Source organism: Artibeus jamaicensis, unplaced genomic scaffold (genome assembly GCF_021234435.1).
Source record: "Artibeus jamaicensis isolate MK-2021 breed Jamaican fruit bat unplaced genomic scaffold, CSHL_Jam_final contig_2259, whole genome shotgun sequence".
In the NCBI taxonomy this organism is placed as follows: domain Eukaryota; kingdom Metazoa; phylum Chordata; class Mammalia; order Chiroptera; family Phyllostomidae; genus Artibeus; species Artibeus jamaicensis.
This window is the reverse complement of record NW_026521468.1, coordinates 4875172-4891919: the sequence shown is the minus strand read 5'-3', so window position 1 is coordinate 4891919 and position 16748 is coordinate 4875172. Positions and strand designations below refer to the sequence as shown.

Here is a 16748-nt window from a genome sequence, read left to right as displayed (position 1 = left end):
CAAGGCAGCCAGGGGCTCTGTCGCCCCACGCACAGGAGTCCAGAAGAATAGAGCCGAGTGGGACGCAGCCGAGCGAGAGGCACAAAATGACCAGCCAGCCCCATGGGTTCCCTCCCCCGAAAATCTGCTTAGGACTCCTGCCCTCCACGTTCCGTAGGAGACAGGCGGCCTCCTCCTCACTCCTAATGCTGAGAGGAGGGGGAATCCAAGAGTCCACCAGGTGTGGTGGTGAAGCCCCTCTGGTGCCCCCGAGCGGGAGCAGGTCGGCAATCTGCTGCTCCCACCGCCTGCCCTTCCCCATCGTCAAGCAGCCCCGGTTCCAAGTGCCGGGTCCGCAGGAAGGGCCGGCCCTCCCCACGCCCTCGCCCCACCTGGGAAGGAGCCTGTACCTTTGTTGAAGAACATGGAGGCCATCTGTCCCATCTCCACCCGGTCTGTGATTTCAAAAAGGTTCGGAGACCCGCGTCTCTCTGTGGGGCCAGAGGACAAGGAAGAGGCGGTGGTTGGTTCTGGGGAGGCCGCTGAGCTGTCTGAACCCTCCAGAATAAGGAAAGCCCCAAGGGCTTCAAGCTCAGGAGGAGACGTTTCCTAACGCTTCCTCTCTGATGCGTCTGAAGACCCGCTGCCTGCAGGGTGCTCAGCCCAGGCTGGGCCAGGGCAGGGATGGGACTGCAGGCAGGTGTGGGTGCGAGTGTGAGAGAGAGTGTGTGAGTGTGTGAGTGTGAGTGTGTATGTGTGTGGTGGGATGGGAGGAGGGACAGAAGCCAGAGACCCCTTTTGTACTACCAGCTTCCAGTGTGCGCCAGGCCCCTGACCAGGCGTTCGCTGCCTTCCAGAACAGCAGGACGGGTGAAGCTGGGGAGCCCAGGTCAGCAGGTTTTCAGGGGCTGCCAGTGTGAGTTGGTGCCGGAGCTGGGGGTGGGGCAGGGGCCGGGGAAGCCTGCGCCCCGGCTCCTGAGCCCGGCTCTTCTTACTCTACCTCGGTGCCTGCCCAGGAACCCCCTGCCGCCCTCTGCAGAGACCCCCCCATCCCTGTCCACATGGAAAGGGGCCCTGTGGACCACAGGGGAGTGCGGGCCAGCCAGAATCCTGCCACTTACGCACGGACAGGATGGGCCGCGTCTCCGCCCGCTCGTAGCTGTCCTGGGCCAGACCGTCACTGTCCGAGGCTGTGGAGGAGCTGTCGTCCCCCTCTTCCTCCTAGGAGGGGTGGGCGGGGTGGGTGGGAAGGACGAGGCCCAGCGAGGAGAAAGAGCAGGTTACTACGGAAAAGCCCGCGACAAGGAGAACCTGTTTCCTTCCTTCCCTCTTTCTAGCAGGGGTCTGATTCGGAAGCTCTCAACACCCCCTCAGGAGGAGGCGCAGACACCCCCGGTTCCTGGGTACCAAAGTTAGGAAGACAGAGCTGGCTCAGGGTGGGGGGTGGCAGGGACCCGTGATGCGAATGTCAAGGGGCAGAAGCCGCGTGTGCTCTGTAAGCTTAGGTGGCTGTTGAGCGTCTGCTCTGGGAGAGGGTCCCTAGCAGCGCTATGGACACAGGTCCCTGTGCACTGGGTGGGAAAGGACTGGCCGCCTAGGGCTGCCTCTTTGGTGCACAGGTGGACAGGGGCCCTGCCTGGGGACAAGGGCCGTGCACACACCTGGTGGTTTTCCATCCTCTTCCAGCGGAGTTGCGCGTTGGCTGCGGCCATGGCCTCCACCACGAAGGTAGTCGTCACAAAGCTGCAGGGGAGGCCACCAGCGTTGATTGCAAAGGCAGGCAGGAAGGTGGGAGGAGGCACAAAGGAGAAGGAAAAGCCATTTGAAGGCCTGACCGGACCCACAAGCGGAGCCCTGCCTCCTCCGAGAGCGGCTTCCCAGGCCCCTCTCGCCGCGGGTCTAACTGGATTTAGAAAAAGGTGTGCCTGCATATGCCGGGCTCGTAGGCTTGCCTCGATGTCCCAGTCTCCAATTAGAATGTACATCGGACACACAGGACAGAGGTGACAGGCCTGTCGGGGCAGCGGTGGGGGGACAGACCCCACCTGGCGCTCCGGTTGGGAAGAGGAGGCTGGTTCACAAGGGGCCTCCCAAGGGGCCGGGAAGGGCGGCACCTCCTCTCCTTGCTGGGACACAGACACGATCTGGTCCCAATGACATACACTCACAGACGGAGCACGGGCCAGGAGGACGGGAAAGGGACAGCTGGCTCCGGAACCTGTCCCCCACCCCCTCTTTTGGGCAGTATTTTTGCTCTCCCAATAAGCTGGCTAACACTAACATAAACTTGCATTTTATGACCCAAATCAAAGGGAGCTTGGGAGGCGGGCCCAGACGTTTGCTGAGAAGTCAGACTGGAGTGACAAATCACCCTTGCTTGTCCTCGTAAGGAAACTGGAGACCGAGACGACAGCTGGAACTCGCCAACGCCTTTGTCAGCAGAAGGTAAAGGGGGCGGGCTGCCTCCCGCTCAGAGAACCTGAGGACCGGCCGCTCTGGCCGGGCGGCCCGGGGCAGGGCACTCCTTCCCCTCCTGCCTAAGGCCACACGGCTCTGCGGTGGGACGGGACCCTGAGCCCTCAGAGCCCGGTCCCCTGCCCTAGGTAGACTGCTCGGCCCAGCAGCCAGGTGGCAGGTGCAGCCCTGAAATTCCCCCCACCCTGTCTCCCCAGCCTGTCCCAGGAACGTTTCTCATTATCTTGCCTAACTGACCATTTTAAGGGCTTTAGATTTTCCCCTCTTTTTGGAAGTAAACGAAGATCAATCCTAATTAAGGCATAAAGAGGCCCAGCACACAAAGCCGCCTCATCGATCACGTTCAAACAGGCGGGCTGCGCCGGGCGGGGGCATGGTGGCCCTGGCCCGGCCTGGTAATCACTCCCCATTCAGGCGGCCAGCAGGCTGCCGCTGCTGAAGGTCCTTTAAAGGGGACAGCAGGGTCACACAAGGACAAGGACTTTTGGGGCTCCTGCCTGCAAGGCTCGCAGTACACAGTTACGAGCCGACAGTACTCCAAGGCTGGCCCCAAACACCCAGAAGAGAAAGCGTGAAAAGACTGAGAAACGAGGGCCCTTCCCCCGCCCCCCCGCCAGGCTCCTTGAGGGTCTCACTCCGCTTCCACCGCCAAACTCCTTCTTCTGGCAGCTCCGCCCCTTTCTCCTTCCAATCTGCTTAAGTGCTGCCCCTGTGACCAGTGACCGCCTTCCAGCTGCCCCACCCCACCCTCCCAACCCCTCAGCCCCGCTGCACTCTGGGTTTGACCCCTGTTGCTCACCACCTTCAAACTTCCTCTGCCATTGATGTATTTATGGCGTTACCCCCCACTGCCTGTCTCCCAACGAAGAAGGGAGAATCTGCAGGCAGGGCTCTTTGCCATGCTCAGTGGGACGGCCCGGGCCTCAGCCGCTGCCTGGGGCCGCCTCTCCGAAGGGAGGGCCCCACGGGCATGTTTCCCAGGGCTGCCGCCCACCTCCTTTCCAGGTGGGTTCCCACCTGGTCAAGGGGTCTGGAAATGCTCAGTCTGAAATCCATCATTAGCCTGGGGCACTGGCTAAACGGACCACGGCCCTGCCTGTGGAATGCCCGAGAAGAGCCTCGGGGGGATCCCGCACCCCTGGCTGGCGGAGCAGGGCCCTGGCAGGTGGCTGGGTGCAGCCGGGCACAGAGCTGGTGAGAGCAGCCCGGCCTGCGGGCACGTCGTATGTTCACCCCTTACTCTGTGGCCACCCGAAGCAAATTCTGAATTCCAAACTGACCTCCCCGGGCACCTTCAACAACTGCCAGGTTCTGCTTCTGAGGCTAGGCGGTATTTCCTCAAAAATATACACCAGGGAGGGACGCCACCCGGGGAAAAAACGCAGACCACCACGTGAAACGTTCCAAAGCCCAAGTGCCCCACTCAGCTTTTAATGGATCAGGGCTGCACCACGGCTCCATCGTAAGACCCCAGGCCCTCCGCCACTCCTGTCCTCTCTCTGGGCCCTGCTGTGGAGGACTCACCACGGACAGCTTCCTGCCCCTAGCCTCCAGCCCCGTGTGACAGCCGCTTACCTCATGAAGCCCAGGAACACCAGCAGGACCAGGCTGACAAGCCACCCGGCAGAGGCGAAGGCCTTGGGCATGGTGAGCGCGCCGGTACCCACGATGAGGTTAAACATGTACACCAGTCCAACCTGGAACCGACGGAGGCGACACTAAGCCCCGAAGTTCATTAACTCTCCCCGCCGCAGCTCCCACGGGTGACGGCAGAACCGTGGAGGCCACAGGAGCAGACCTCAGTCACGGAAGCAGGTGAGGAGGGAGCATCCCACCCAGGTTCTCGTCGGGAGGCCTGCCCTGCCACCGGATGTCGGGGACCAAACATGAACACTTGGGCAACCCGACTTTCACGCTCTATCAACCTCTTCGAATGTCTCCGGTGATGAGTTTTGTTCTCGATTTTGCTGTCCTCACCCCCACCTCCCTGTCATTTCATGTCCTGCAAAGCTGCCTCACAGGTGCGGCTTCCTGGGGACACTCCGAGTCGCGTGCCGCTCCATCGTCCCCAGGGCGTCGGGCACGTGACCCAGTCCTCCTCTCCACCCACTCTTGCCACTGTCCTTTGGGGACGCCGGCGTTCCTGCGGCTTCCTGTTCCTTCCTCCCCACACTCACTTCAGGCCTTTTTCCAAAAGTGGAGACAGACTCGCGGGCCCTGAAGTTTACCCACTTACAGCACAAGGTCGGTGGTTTTCAGTGTGTTCGTGGGGTCCCACCACCTTGCTCTACCTCATCGCCCCCAAAGAAACCCTCACCCGCCAGCAGCCGCACCCTGGCAACCAGCCTCGGTGCACCTGCCGGGCCACTGACTTCAGTTTCTGAACTCAGCTCGATCACGCCCACCCTCCTCCAGCTCAGCATTAATCACAGTTACAAGGCCTGTTCCAAGGCCTTGGCCATCAAACTCCTGTCAAGCTCCTAAAGAATTATGACTGGGCCCAGGACACATGCCGGTTCTATCACGTGCAGCGGCGTCACAGGCCCAGTCCTCCCCATGGACTTCCAAGCATGTCCCATGTCACTGCGCCCAGCCTCCACCTTGCAGCCCCCAGCCCCACGGCCCCACCTCTCCAGACAAAAGCTGCACCTCTATGCAATGGAGGCGCCAGGCCAGCCGATCTGTGCCTCACTCCTTCCTAGCTCAAAAATCAGGGTCTGCGTTCTCTTTACCCTATTGCTGTCTTTGGGGGACGTGAGTCCCTCCTTCCTGCAGAGCACCCCCCCTGCCCTGTTCTCTCAGGAATCCTCTCCTCCTACCAGCTCTTCCCCTCTGCCAACCTCTGAAAGATTACCCTCTCACCTCCCCTCAGCCAAACGCATTGAAGGAGCGTTTCCAAGTTCCCACACCTCGCGGTGTCCAGCCCCAGGGCCCTCCGGAAGCTGGACATCACCAGATACCTCCGCCTGCCAAATCCAATGGCTTTCCCAGTCTTTCAACCTTTCTTACACGCCTGCTATTAGTGGTCTCTTCTCTTTACATATCACTTCCTCAGCAAATTCCTATGGCTTGAACCTTCTGTCCCTCCTGGCGGGACCAAAGAGGACTATGTCTCAAACCTAACTGCCTGAGGGTCCCCTCCAATGAACACCCCCTCAGTGGCCTCAGCCCCCTTCCTTCCCCTCCACATCCCTTATTTCTGAAAAGCCTTGTGGCCACTTCCGGCTCCTATTGTCACTTACAATTCGGATTCATCTGGCCCGGACTCCGTGGGCAGATCCCTAACTGGCCCCCCTCTGGCTGACTTCGTTTGCTCTACCGCCTGGTGCTGATCATTTAAAAGCAACAGCAAACACTTTGCCTCTGCACACACCTGCCCACCTCTCATTTTCACTTCCCCATTCTTCGAAAGCTGTACTTTTCTACGTTTAAGTTTTTTCTAAGATACTCATGCGCTAGGTTTTTACATCAGAAACACAGACTGTAATGTGAAAGAATACGTGCACCCTATGTTCACTGCAGCGCTATTCACAACAGCCAAGCTGTGGAAGCAGCCCGAGTGCCCAGCAGCGGATAAGCGGACAAAACAGCTGTGTACGGGAATACAATGCAGTGTTCCTCATTCATAAAAAAGGGCGAAATGTTACCATTTGTGACAGCACGGACAGACCTAGAGAATGTTATGCTGAGTGGAGTAAGTTGGCCAGAGAAAGACAAATACCATATGATTTCATTTATATGTGTAATCTGAAGAATATAAACAAACAAAACAGAAACACGCTCATAAATACAGAGAACAGAAGTGGGGGGAGCTGGGGGACTGGGTGAAGAAGGGAAAGGAACTGAGGAGAAGTACAGGTGGGTGGTTACAGAACAGTCATGGGGAGGTGAAGCTCAGAGTAGGAGACACAGACAGTACTACTGTAGTGACTGCGTGTGGTGCCAGGTGGGTGCTGGAAATGTCAGGCACCACGTACACTAGTAAAGTGTGCGACCGTGTAAGCGCCATGCTGTATACCTGAAACTAATACAAAATAACAGTGAATGTCAACTGTAATGGAAAAACGTGTTTTAATAAATAAAAAAGGTTTTTAAAAAAAAGAGGAAAAAAAACCCACACGAATTGGGTTTCTTCCTCTGGCCTTAGTCAGATTTGTACGGAAAAAGACAGGGAGCATGGACTACCATTTTGGGGGGCCCCCTGATGGGCAGGAAGGAGGGGTGGGCAGTGGGGAGGGGCGGGTTTCTCCGGATAAAGACAACTTCCGCAGAGGGAAGAGCTCCGCCCACTGCCCACTCACACTAGGCACAGGGCGCAAAGCCCCTGAGCCTCCAGCCCAGCCCTCAGTTCCCACGGGGCATTCGGGCCCCATCCAGACGCTGCCTCCACCACAAAGCCCTTCCCAATCCCCCGTGGGTCTAGCTCCCACTTCTGAACGCCTGGAGCAAGAACACTCCTTGTGCCCCAGTCTTCTCTCTACGCTTCTCGCAGTGCCCGGCAGGACCCCTCGCGGCAGGGCTCCTCGGCAGGGCTGCCTGGGCCCGGCTCCGGCTGTCTCCAACACAAGTCTGACCGTCTCATCGGCCTTAAGCACCACGATCTCCAAGTGATCCTGCAGGCAGGTCTCGGAAGGATTAAAACAAGTTTGGGTCGTCTTCCTGGAGCACCGGACTGGATCACAACACTACCGTGCTGTCCTGGTGCAGGGAGGATGAGAAACCAAACGGAGCCCTCTGCTGGCCTTCCCAACTACAAGTTCACAGCGCTGCTGTTCACAGGTAGCTGAGTGTCTGTAACAAACTTTTCCTTTTGTTGGTTTCAATCACTTTCAGGCAAACATACCAAAAGTGTAGGTATGAGTCATTTAGCTGGCTCACTTCTGCTCATCCCCTCATTCACTCAGCAACTTCCGACGACCCTCCAAGGGGCTGGCCCTGTGCGGGCAGCGGGGGACAGGACACTGAGCAAGACAGGCCAGGCCCCTGACCCCACGTGGGAGGAGAGGCAGGAAAACAATGAGGACGGCCTCAGAGACGCCTTCTGAAGGAAAGAAGCATTCTTTGCTGTGGCAAAGAATGACGGGAGCACGTTAAATGCAGGACACTCAGGGAGGACCCCTGGTGACATTCCAGCAGGGACCTGAAAGACGGGCAGGAGCCACCCAGGCACAGGGCCAGGGAAGAGGCACCAGGTGAAGGTTGAGCAGGGAAGAGGCAGGCGCAGTGGGAGCCGTGGAGGGCTCTGGGGCAGACGTGGTGGAGGCGGGGCAGCCTGGAGACCAGGCTGCAGGGCTGGGCTACACAGGACAGGGAGCCCGGTGGTTTGCGGGGTTCTCAGCAAGACACTAACAGACCAGGCCCCCATCGATGACCTAACGTTTGACCTCCCTGAAGCTTTGTTCTCAGTACTGCTTTCATAAGCAGCAGCCTTTATGATAGGTAGAACCTTCTTTCTTTATGAAAAATGGCCCGGGCGAGGGTTCTTGTGAGAGAATTACAGAGACAGCGAAGAGGCCTGAGGCAGCGGTGGTTCTCAGCCAGAGTTCTGTGGGGAAATTAAACAGTACGGGAGGCATTTGCAAATTCAGGGATGCCTGAAGGTCTTGGGGTGTTAAAGTCAAGGTGTTATTGCAGATCAGGGGTGCTCTGTCTAAGCACCGCTGCCATTTGGGGCCAGGCCATTCTGTCATGGGGACCTGCCCTGTGGGTTGTAGAGTGGTCAGCAGCATCCCCGGCCTCTGCCCACTATCTACCAGCACCCATGGAGTGACCATTGGAAATGTCTGCAGACATTGCCAAATGTCCCCTGGGGAGCAAGACTGCCACCAACTGAGAACCACTGCTGATAAAGAAGCAATGAGATAAACATGCTCCCAACAAAAACTTCAAAGAAGTCTCGATGAGAAGGACCCTTTACAAAGCCCTGGCTGGTGTAGCTCAGTGGATTGAGCTGGGGTTGCGAACCAAAGGGTCTAGTGTTTGATTCCCAGTCAGGGCACATGCCTGGGTTGTGGGCCAGGTCCCCAGTAGGGGGCGCAAGAGGCAACCACACATTGATGTTTCTCTTCCTCTCTTTCCCCTCCCTTCCCTTCTCTAAAACTAAATAAAATCTTAAAAACAAACAAACAAACAAACACACAAACAAACAAACAAAAAACTTTAGAGAGAAGTCCATTTAGGATAAAGTGCTGGCAGTTAGGAGCAGAAATGGGTTAGAGCGTTGCTATTTTTCAGTCCCGAAGCAAGCGCTCTGGGCCTAGTGCGGCTCAGGGACCCTGCAGGGTAACAGAAGACTTGTTCACCTTCCTGGCAGGAGTTAAACCCTCTTTGCCTTCTGTGACAGTGACCAGGAAGGACTGATCACCAGGAGCAGACTCTGAGGCAGGCGGCGAATCTGAGCTGAGCCACAGGTCAGGTTGAAGGCAGGGGTGGAAGAAGAGGGAGCCATTCTCTTCTGCTGGTTATGAGAGAGTTCTGTGAGGACAGCCTCCTGGGAAGTATGGCCAAGAGCTGAGGAGTCTGGGTAAAGACCTGAGCATGCTGTGGCTGCTGCAGGCTAAGCTGAGTTTCCTCCCATTCTTGACCCTTCCTCTGTGGCTGAGCTGGAGAAGGCACACTGCCTGTTCCTTGGGGCAGCTAACTTGCTCCCCTACACTCCGGCGAGTTCAGTGCCACGTTCCAGCTGCCTCGTCTCCCGCCTGGTGGCCGCACCCACAGACGTGCAAGGGGCAGGGTCACGGGTGTCAACAGCTTCCCCAGTGACAGTTGTCAAAGGAAACAGAGGGCCACAGAGATGCAGAAGCAGCAAGTAGAAACCAAGGCTGTGACTAGTGCTCTTTCCTTTGAAAGCAACGTAGCGCTGTTGGGCAAGACTGCCGGCAGGAGGCGGCCTCAGCAGCTGGCGTATGTGCAGGCGGTGGTCCACTTCGCCCTCTCTTTTGATCGCACAACGCTTCCATCCTGTGCTGCTCCCCGTCCCCACAAATGGGGAAGCCCGCACGTCTGCTTTGACATCACTTACGGCAGGGACGTATGAGCCTGAATCGTGCCCCGGTGGTCCAGCACTATTCTTGAGAGGGCCCTCTGCCCACTACAAATATTTTATGCAGCATGAGGCAAACTAAAATAAACATTCCTGACATGCATGAAGGGAAAAAGCACTCCTAACAGGGCACACAGAGGTAGGGAGGGGCTCTGTGACGGCGATGGCCGGTTGCGGCACATCCGTGAACTCTGTGAGTGCCTAGCACCTCGTCTCCCAGGGCAGCCAGAGCAGGTTCTGCCCACACTGTGCTGCGCGGGGCAATTCAAAGCAGCATCCACAGTGAAGCTAGTTCCAGAACCTTCTGTAAGGTTCATTATCCCCTGAGCTCAGACCTTGGCCTCACAGGGGATTAAGAACTAGTCTCCCAGGATGGTGGAGTTAAGGAAACCTCAGGAAAAGGGCACATTCTTGCCTCAAACCCTGACTACCAAGGAACTCCGGGAATGTCGCCTCACCCTGGGAACCACCCAGCGTTCCTACACCCAGCTGTTTACGGCACATGCCCAGAGCAGGTCCTCAAAAAACTCAAACACATAGGAAATGAGCGAAAAATTTTAAAAAAGGAGAATACACTGAGGCTCTTGGGGTTCACTGCCTGACTGCCTAAGGGCACATGCGGCCATGTGACATGATGACAGGCTGAACAACTGCAGACGCAAGAAACATAGGCACGTCACAGTTTTTCCTTCCCCAAACTCAGCCACGGACATGACTCAGCTCCAAACTTGCCAACGCTGGGGGAAGCAGCAGGACACCTGGTGACTTTCAGGGACAGTTCACTGCTGACGCCGGGAGGAGCTGTGTGCAGTTACACAATTCCTACCATGAGAGGGACACGATTCAATTCATGCCAAGTTCCAGAAAGACCTCCCCAGAGGCACTGCTGAGGTGAAGCAGGCGCCAGCTGTTCTCAGAGCTGCCTCTGTCTCCATCACACCACGGCTCTGGAGCCTGCCAAGCTCGCAGGAACAGAGCAGGGATCCCCAGGCTAGGAAGGCAAGTTCAAGCAGGGCAGCGGTTTAAGGCTGGGTAAGTTCTAGAAAGAGAACTCTAGCTAGTTAAGACAGTGCTGCTTTCCCTGGGATACCTGGGAGCCACGGGAGTCATTTGATCATTCCGATCTTCCAACTACTTATCCAACTGAGTGTGTGTGTGTGGGGGTGGGTGGGTAATGTAGACCCAAGACAGGCAGCAATCAATGTGCTAGTTCTAACTACTGACTCCGCTAAACAGCAACTGAAAGTGTTTGTACGCTTTCTGTGCCTCTTATGCCACCCAAGACTATAAAGTTGTGCAACTAAAAATTCAGCTAAAGACCAAGTGGTTTCAAACTGCAGAGATGAGCAAAACCCGGAGTCAACAGCTGTCAATTAGGCCCTCCATTTGGAGGGCCGGCTACGCCGTGTACAGGTGGAATGAGCCACAAGATAAACATCACAGAGTTGGCAAGTCAGTTTGGTTTTCTTGACCATCTCAACATCTAAAGAGTAAACAAACCCCAGTCTCATATGTTCTGAGCCAGGACAGCCCCGACATGGCTGCTGCTGAACGGAGGTCCCCCGCCCTGGCTCTCCCCAGGGTCTAGGCAAGCGGCGCTAGCGCAGCCCATGGGGAGCAGAGTGCTCCTCCAGAACCCAGGAGCACTGACGCGGGCCAAACAGGTTCTAAAAGCAAAACTCACATAGGGAGAGTAGAGGTCCCCAGTCTCTGTGATTTCACCTGCCATTTCCAAAAGTGAGGAAGGGACCGTCGACGGAGCTTTCTTCTTCCTTGCACGGAAGCGGCTACGGCAGCCCCCTAAGGCAGAGAAGCAGACTTTCAGCTTTATGATGGACCTAGATGAGGGTGGCAGGAGGTCTGCAGATCCTCTCCCCCTGACCTTTCATCACAGAGAGTTAAGGTCTCTGCATAAGTCTCAAGGCAGCCAGCCCGGAGGGAAGGGTCTTCCTGGATGACTCACCCCTGGCTGCGTTTTTCCCCCTGCTGTGCAGAGCATGAATGCATTCAGTGCCGCTCAGACCCCAAGTGATACAAGAGCCCTTAGAGGCCACTAGCCCTCACTCACCACAAGCGCCCCCTTTGCATACTCTGCGGTGGCCATCCCCATTTAATGCAACAGCGAGCTCACTACTGCCCAGGGCAGCCCAAGTAACAGTCTGCCTCCTCTGCACAGGACAAGGGGCTAGGGGCTTTCCTAGGTCGCTCTTCAACCCAACTTCTTGCCCCAAAGACTCTTCTTTTTAACGGGGCCTTCACTTCGCGCCCCGCAACCGGCTTTCTGCCCTTAGCCTCCTCCTCTTTTCTAGAGCTCCGACCCGAGCCTCTCTCCGGCCTCTTCATTCCTCCCGGAGAAGCCCGGAATCTGGCGTTGCCCCAGCCCATCCCACCCTCGCGCTGTTCCTCACCTGCAGCGTAGCGCGCTACGGGCCGCCTTGGCCACCACCGTGGCCACCGCCTCCAGCCGCTTCGGGTGCAGCCGGCGCCAGCAGTCCCGCACCGGCGCCCACAGTACGCATGCGCCGACGCCGGGCTTCCACTTGTCTGCGCGCGGCTCTGCTGGGACGCTGCGCGCTGATTGGGGACCTCGTGGAGGCGGGACCGGGATTGGGCCCTGGAGGCTGCCGTCTGCGTGGCGGAAGTAGGTGGTATTACGCCAGGCGCAAGTGGGAGGGGCGGCTGTCGGCCGGGGTGGTTGGTAGAGTTGGCTCACACGTTTTGCTAGGAGCGCTGTCGTTGGAGTACGTGTGTGAACTTGGCTGTCCCAAACCTCGGTGGCTGGGGTGCGGGTTGAGGGTAGAGAAGGGAGCTAAAGCTCCGCACGAAGGGGAGTGGGCTGAGAACTCAAGTCTGTTTACCCATAAGAGGCCTGGTAGACCGGACTTGGGAGGTGGGGAAGACCTAGGGCCAGGGCCCAGTAGGCTGATTGGAAATAGATTAGAAGGCGGGGCTTGAAATGGATCCTGGGGCGGAGCCTCAGGACTGGGCAGGTGGTGGGCGCTTTGCGGGTAAGGCTTGGTGCTCGGGTTTGAGACATCAAAGTTCTGGGAGGCGGGGCATAAGGGACGATCAGAAATGGCAGCTCAAGCTTGGTTTCTGAAGATGCGAGGGAAGGGCTGTTTAACTGTCCTTAGCCAGCCTGGCTCCCTTAGTCTCAAGGGGTGTAGACACCCTGTTCTCTGAAGTGTTTCGAAGGAAATGCTCTTCTCATAACTCAGCCCCAGGAGGCAGTTAGCGAGTTGAGAGCCTGGGCCCCCACCCTATGTGGGAGAAACTCGGGGTCCCGCAGTCTTTGCCCTCCCCACCCTCAGGCTGCCACCATGAGGTTAAATCAGAACATCTTGCTGTTGGGGAAGAAGGTGGTGCTGGTACCCTACACCGCAGAGCATGTGCCTAGGTAACTGTTCCACCTGATGTGGGGGGGCAAGCCAGCTCTCCAAGGTGCACCGAGGAGTGTCAGGTCTCCTTAGCCCAAATTTCAGAGGCTCTTTTTCTCTAAGGAGCATTGGTGCGAGGTGTGGTTACAAACAGGGAAAAGCAAATAGTGAAACAAAAGACTTCCTCTTCCCTGGAGGAAGTCACCCACCCCCGTTTTTCCCTTTCACCCTCTCAGCTTCCTTTTTGGCCTTTCAGCGGGGAAAGTGTCTTCTCACCTGATTGTGAATTAGTGACATTCCTTTGGTGCCAGCGAATATACTCATTTCTTGGAGACCTAATGTTAGCTTGTCAGCACTGAACTGACGGATTGGGCTGCCATCTCCTGTTTTGAAAGGCCAGGCCTGAGTGGCCAGGTGGGACTCTGGCAGTCCCAGTGTGGGGGCAGTTGGCAAAGTCTGGTAGACTGGGATGGTGGTGTTGTAGGGGTGTGTTTTCTACTTGTTTTGGGGGGTTCCTCCAGCCTTTGTGGAGATCAGTCCATCGTTCTTTGCTGAGCTTGGCTTGCCCTATACTTCCCTTCAGGGGTTTGAGGAATGTTCAGCTTCAGACTGCGCCTCCACACTGACCCAAGAGACAGGACGGAAAGCTGGGCAGATAGCACTGACCACTCCTGCTTTTCTCTTGGACCAGCCTGCCTCTAGGTCTTGTGCCTATGCCCCTTTGCCTTAGGAGCAATTACAACCCTCTCACTGGGTCTCCTATGAGCCCTATGTTAGCCTTAGGGGGCTCGCCTTTCTGCCATCCTTTTTTCATCTCATAGTGTCACATCCATGCTTCTGAATCAGCCCTGCCTGCTGAAGGCCACCCTCTGTCCCTGCAGGTACCACGAGTGGATGAAATCAGAGGAGCTGCAGCGTTTGACAGCCTCCGAGCCTCTGACCCTGGAACAAGAATATGCCATGCAGCGCAGCTGGCGGGAAGATGCAGACAGTGAGAAGTGGGCCCTGGGCTGGGCCGGTTGTGGGAGGGCTGACTCCAGAGGTGGTCTCCGGGGCTCCTCCCATTTTCACTGCCAGCTGTAGCCCTTCTGGGGGCATGGAAACCTTGTGCAAAGCACTTCATGAAGCCTGGAAGGTGCCTGAAATCCTTGTACTTTCATGCCCACTGAAGCTGCTCCCTCTGGCTGACGCTTCTGCCCTCTTCCTCATTCACTGTGTCAGGCTTGGAAGGATTTAAAGGAAGTATTTCGGGCTCAGGCTGTAATTGAGGCCCCATTCCTCAGATCCTTTGCTGCAGGCCCAGTGGGGTTACTGCTCGTCTTTGGGTGCCCCGCTGTCTGAGAATACACTTGCCATTGGAGAAGGCCGTCATTTCCTTTGGGAGGTGGGTTGAGGTCCACCTGCTGAAGGGAGCTCTGGCCCCCCTTTTCTCCTGCCAGATTTGGAGACGATGGAAGTTCTCTGGCTTGGGTAGGAAGACTGTCTTCACTTCACTTCTTTGGGGAGTGTAGATGATAACCCTGTCGCCTCCCTCCTCAGAGTGTACCTTCATTGTGCTGGATGCAGAGAGGTGGCAGGCCCAGCCAGATACCACTGAAGAGAGCTGCATGGCGGGAGATGTGAACCTCTTCCTCACAGACCTAGGGGACCCCTCCTTGGGGGAGGTTGAGGTCATGATTGCAGGTTCGTTCCCCCTGGCCCCAGGATCCCTCTCTCCTGGCCCTAGGAGCTGCCGAACCTTCAGCTGTTCGAGGTTGCATAGGGCCCTCGGAGAGCTCAGTGGGGCTCTGGCTTTGGCGAGCCCAGCACCCGACAGGGGCTGACTGCCCACTGACTTTACTCCTGTCCTATGCTGAGGTGTGAAGTCAGTCTTTGGGTTTAGTCTCTTGAAACTCCACTCTGCCCCATTTTGGGGGTGGGGACCCTCAGCCCCCTCCAAATGGCCGGTCTTCCCTGGAGCATCTCCCCATGCTGTGGGAGGAGCCCGTCCAGTTTCTGCGTCCTTCTGGCCCTCAGCCTTCTCCTAAGAGGCCATGCGACTCCTCGTAAGGCAGCATGCTGAGGTTAAGGGGTCAGCCGTGGGGTCAGGTTGCTGGCTGTTGCCAAGCTGTGAGACCCGGGGCGAGTCATTGACCTCCCTCTGCGCCAGTCTCATCTGCAGAATGGTACTAGTGTTTATGAACTTCACAGAGTTGTGAGGACTGAAGGAGGCAGTGTCTGTTAAGGGTCCCGCCCGTGGAGCCCAGCACACAGCGTCAGGGGGTTGTTCTCTCCTAGAGCCCAGCTGCAGGGGAAGGGGCTTCGGCACCGAGGCTGTGCTCATGATGATGTCCTATGGTAAGGAAGTCAGAGCAGACGCCGCCGTGGGGAGTGGCCAGGCCTCGCGTGTGGGCCTAGGGTGCATTGGGAATGAGCCTTCTTCAGGTCTGAAGGCAGCGAGGGTGGGGGGGGGGGGGGGAGGGAAGTACAGGCGGCTCCACTGTGAACTGAGACAGGAGGGGCGGCGGGTGCTGGAGGGACCTTCATTCCACAGCTTCTCTCTCTCTCTCTCTCTCTGATCTCCTCTGGGAGGAGTGACCAAGCTCGGTCTAACCAAGTTTGAGGCAAAAATCGGGCAAGAAAATGAGCCAAGCCTCCGGATGTTCCAAAAACTTCACTTTGAGCAGGTCAGGATGAGGTGGGCAGGAGGGCGGCGCTGCCGGGGGGCTGCAGGTACTGGAGCCTGGGGCTGTGACTTACTCAGCCAGCCTTGACCTCTGGTTTCTGTAGGTGGCAGTGAGCAGCGTCTTCCAGGAGGTGACACTCAGACTGATGATGAGTGAGCCGGAGCGGCAGTGGCTGCTGGAACAGACCAGCCACGTGGAAGAGAAGCCCTATGGAGCGCGGTCCTAGCAGCCCCGGGGACAGAGCCCTGCAGCAGGGGGTGAGCGCACCAGGCCTTGGGGGCAGAGGGCTCCCAGCGCCTCTCCAGGCTGGGAGTCAGCTTCGGGGCCCTGCAGACTGGGCCGGACTTGTCTTGGCCTCCCTCAGGCCGGCAGTGTGACTGAGCGACTGCAGGGGTCCCCTCCTCCTGGCCAGGCTTGGACTCAGATTCTCGGAGACTGGAGTAGATGGCACGAGCCCATGGGAGGAGCAGGGCGGAGGTAGAGCCGGAGAAAAGCGGAGCCTGGTGAACTGGGCCCCCCCCGAAAGGCCAAGGGTGCCACTCAGGAGGCCAAGAATAAAGCACACTGAACGGACAGCTTCCTGTTTCCTCACTGGGCCTGGTCGGAGGTGAGCTGCCAGGAGGCCCACCTGCAACGTTGGTGCAGACCACTGTGGGAGCCACAGGGCAGGCTGGGTGTGACCCTGGGCGGTTTGGTAATGCACGAGGTTGGCCCTGTTGGGACAGGCAGGTGGCTTGGGAAGTGAGTGAGGATCCTTGCTCCTTCTCTCTCTTCTCTGGGCCAGTTTTGAGTAAGTTAGTTTTGGATACAGCTCCTTGTGGCAGGAGAGTGCCCTCCCGCTCTCCACTCCTCACTCCTCCACTCCTGGGAGCAGCTGCACCTGTCAAAGGCCACAAGGGGGCACCCGAGGCACAGGTTCTGGATGGTGTGGCCACCGGGCAACCTGTGCTCAACGGGCGGAGCTGGGGCAGGTCTGCCACCTCAGAGAGCTAGGGACACCCAGTGATGTCTGTCTGTCTTCATGCCTTGTCATAATGTGGGGTGGCTGTCCAGAAAGGCCAGTCATGTTTCAAAACATGGTTGTGGACGAGGCTGGTGAAGGCAGCAAGGGCGTTTTCAACAAGAACCAGTCCCAGGCGCGTTAAGGCGGCTTGCCTGAGGCCTCAGAGCTCCCCGTGGCAGACCCCAGCTTTACGGTTGAGGGTCCCA

At 57.5% G+C, this 16748-nt stretch overlaps 2 protein-coding genes across 8 annotated transcripts in view; one reads left to right on the top strand and one right to left on the bottom strand.

The window, feature by feature from the left end:
• The window catches only part of TMEM104 (transmembrane protein 104), a 44091-nt gene extending 32072 nt beyond the window's left edge, over positions 1–12019 (bottom strand). For both annotated transcript variants that reach the window (XM_037167271.2, XM_037167272.2), the window contains exons 1-6: positions 11905–12019; positions 11181–11296; positions 4030–4151; positions 1641–1722; positions 1101–1200; positions 390–470 (exon numbers count right to left, since the gene is read on the bottom strand). In XM_037167271.2, coding sequence (XP_037023166.2) covers positions 390–470; positions 1101–1200; positions 1641–1722; positions 4030–4151; positions 11181–11225 — 430 coding nt within the window. In that variant the 5' untranslated portion in view covers positions 11226–11296; positions 11905–12019. The remainder of the gene's footprint in view (positions 1–389; positions 471–1100; positions 1201–1640; positions 1723–4029; positions 4152–11180; positions 11297–11904) is intronic.
• A 151-nt stretch (positions 12020–12170) lies between these two features.
• On the top strand, positions 12171–16114 carry NAT9 (N-acetyltransferase 9 (putative)). 6 transcript variants are annotated; one of them, XM_037167256.2, is made up of 8 exons: positions 12171–12237; positions 12808–12893; positions 13755–13864; positions 14413–14556; positions 15151–15210; positions 15445–15539; positions 15643–15796; positions 15952–16114. In XM_037167256.2, exons 2-7 carry the CDS (start codon positions 12817–12819, stop codon positions 15763–15765), a joined length of 609 nt encoding a protein of 202 aa, XP_037023151.2. In that variant the 5' UTR covers positions 12171–12237; positions 12808–12816; the 3' UTR covers positions 15766–15796; positions 15952–16114. The 6 variants fall into 6 exon arrangements, with proteins under 6 accessions (XP_037023151.2, XP_037023149.2, XP_037023153.2 ...); XM_037167254.2 differs by having other exon boundaries at positions 15643–16114; XM_037167255.2 differs by lacking the exon at positions 12171–12237 and adding an exon at positions 12261–12279 and having other exon boundaries at positions 15643–16114.
• Positions 16115–16748: the final 634 nt, after the last annotated feature.

What these genes read in the sequence shown, in the direction of transcription:
- NAT9 (XM_037167256.2), top strand. Translation starts at nt 12,817, where the DNA reads ATGAGGTTAAATCAGAACATCTTGCTGTTGGGGAAGAAGGTGGTGCTG. An exon ending in ACCGCAGAGCATGTGCCTAG is followed by an intron (nt 12,894 to 13,754) that starts GTAACTGTTCCA and finishes CTGTCCCTGCAG; the next exon opens with GTACCACGAGTGGATGAAAT. An exon ending in CTGGCGGGAAGATGCAGACA is followed by an intron (nt 13,865 to 14,412) that starts GTGAGAAGTGGG and finishes CTCCCTCCTCAG; the next exon opens with AGTGTACCTTCATTGTGCTG.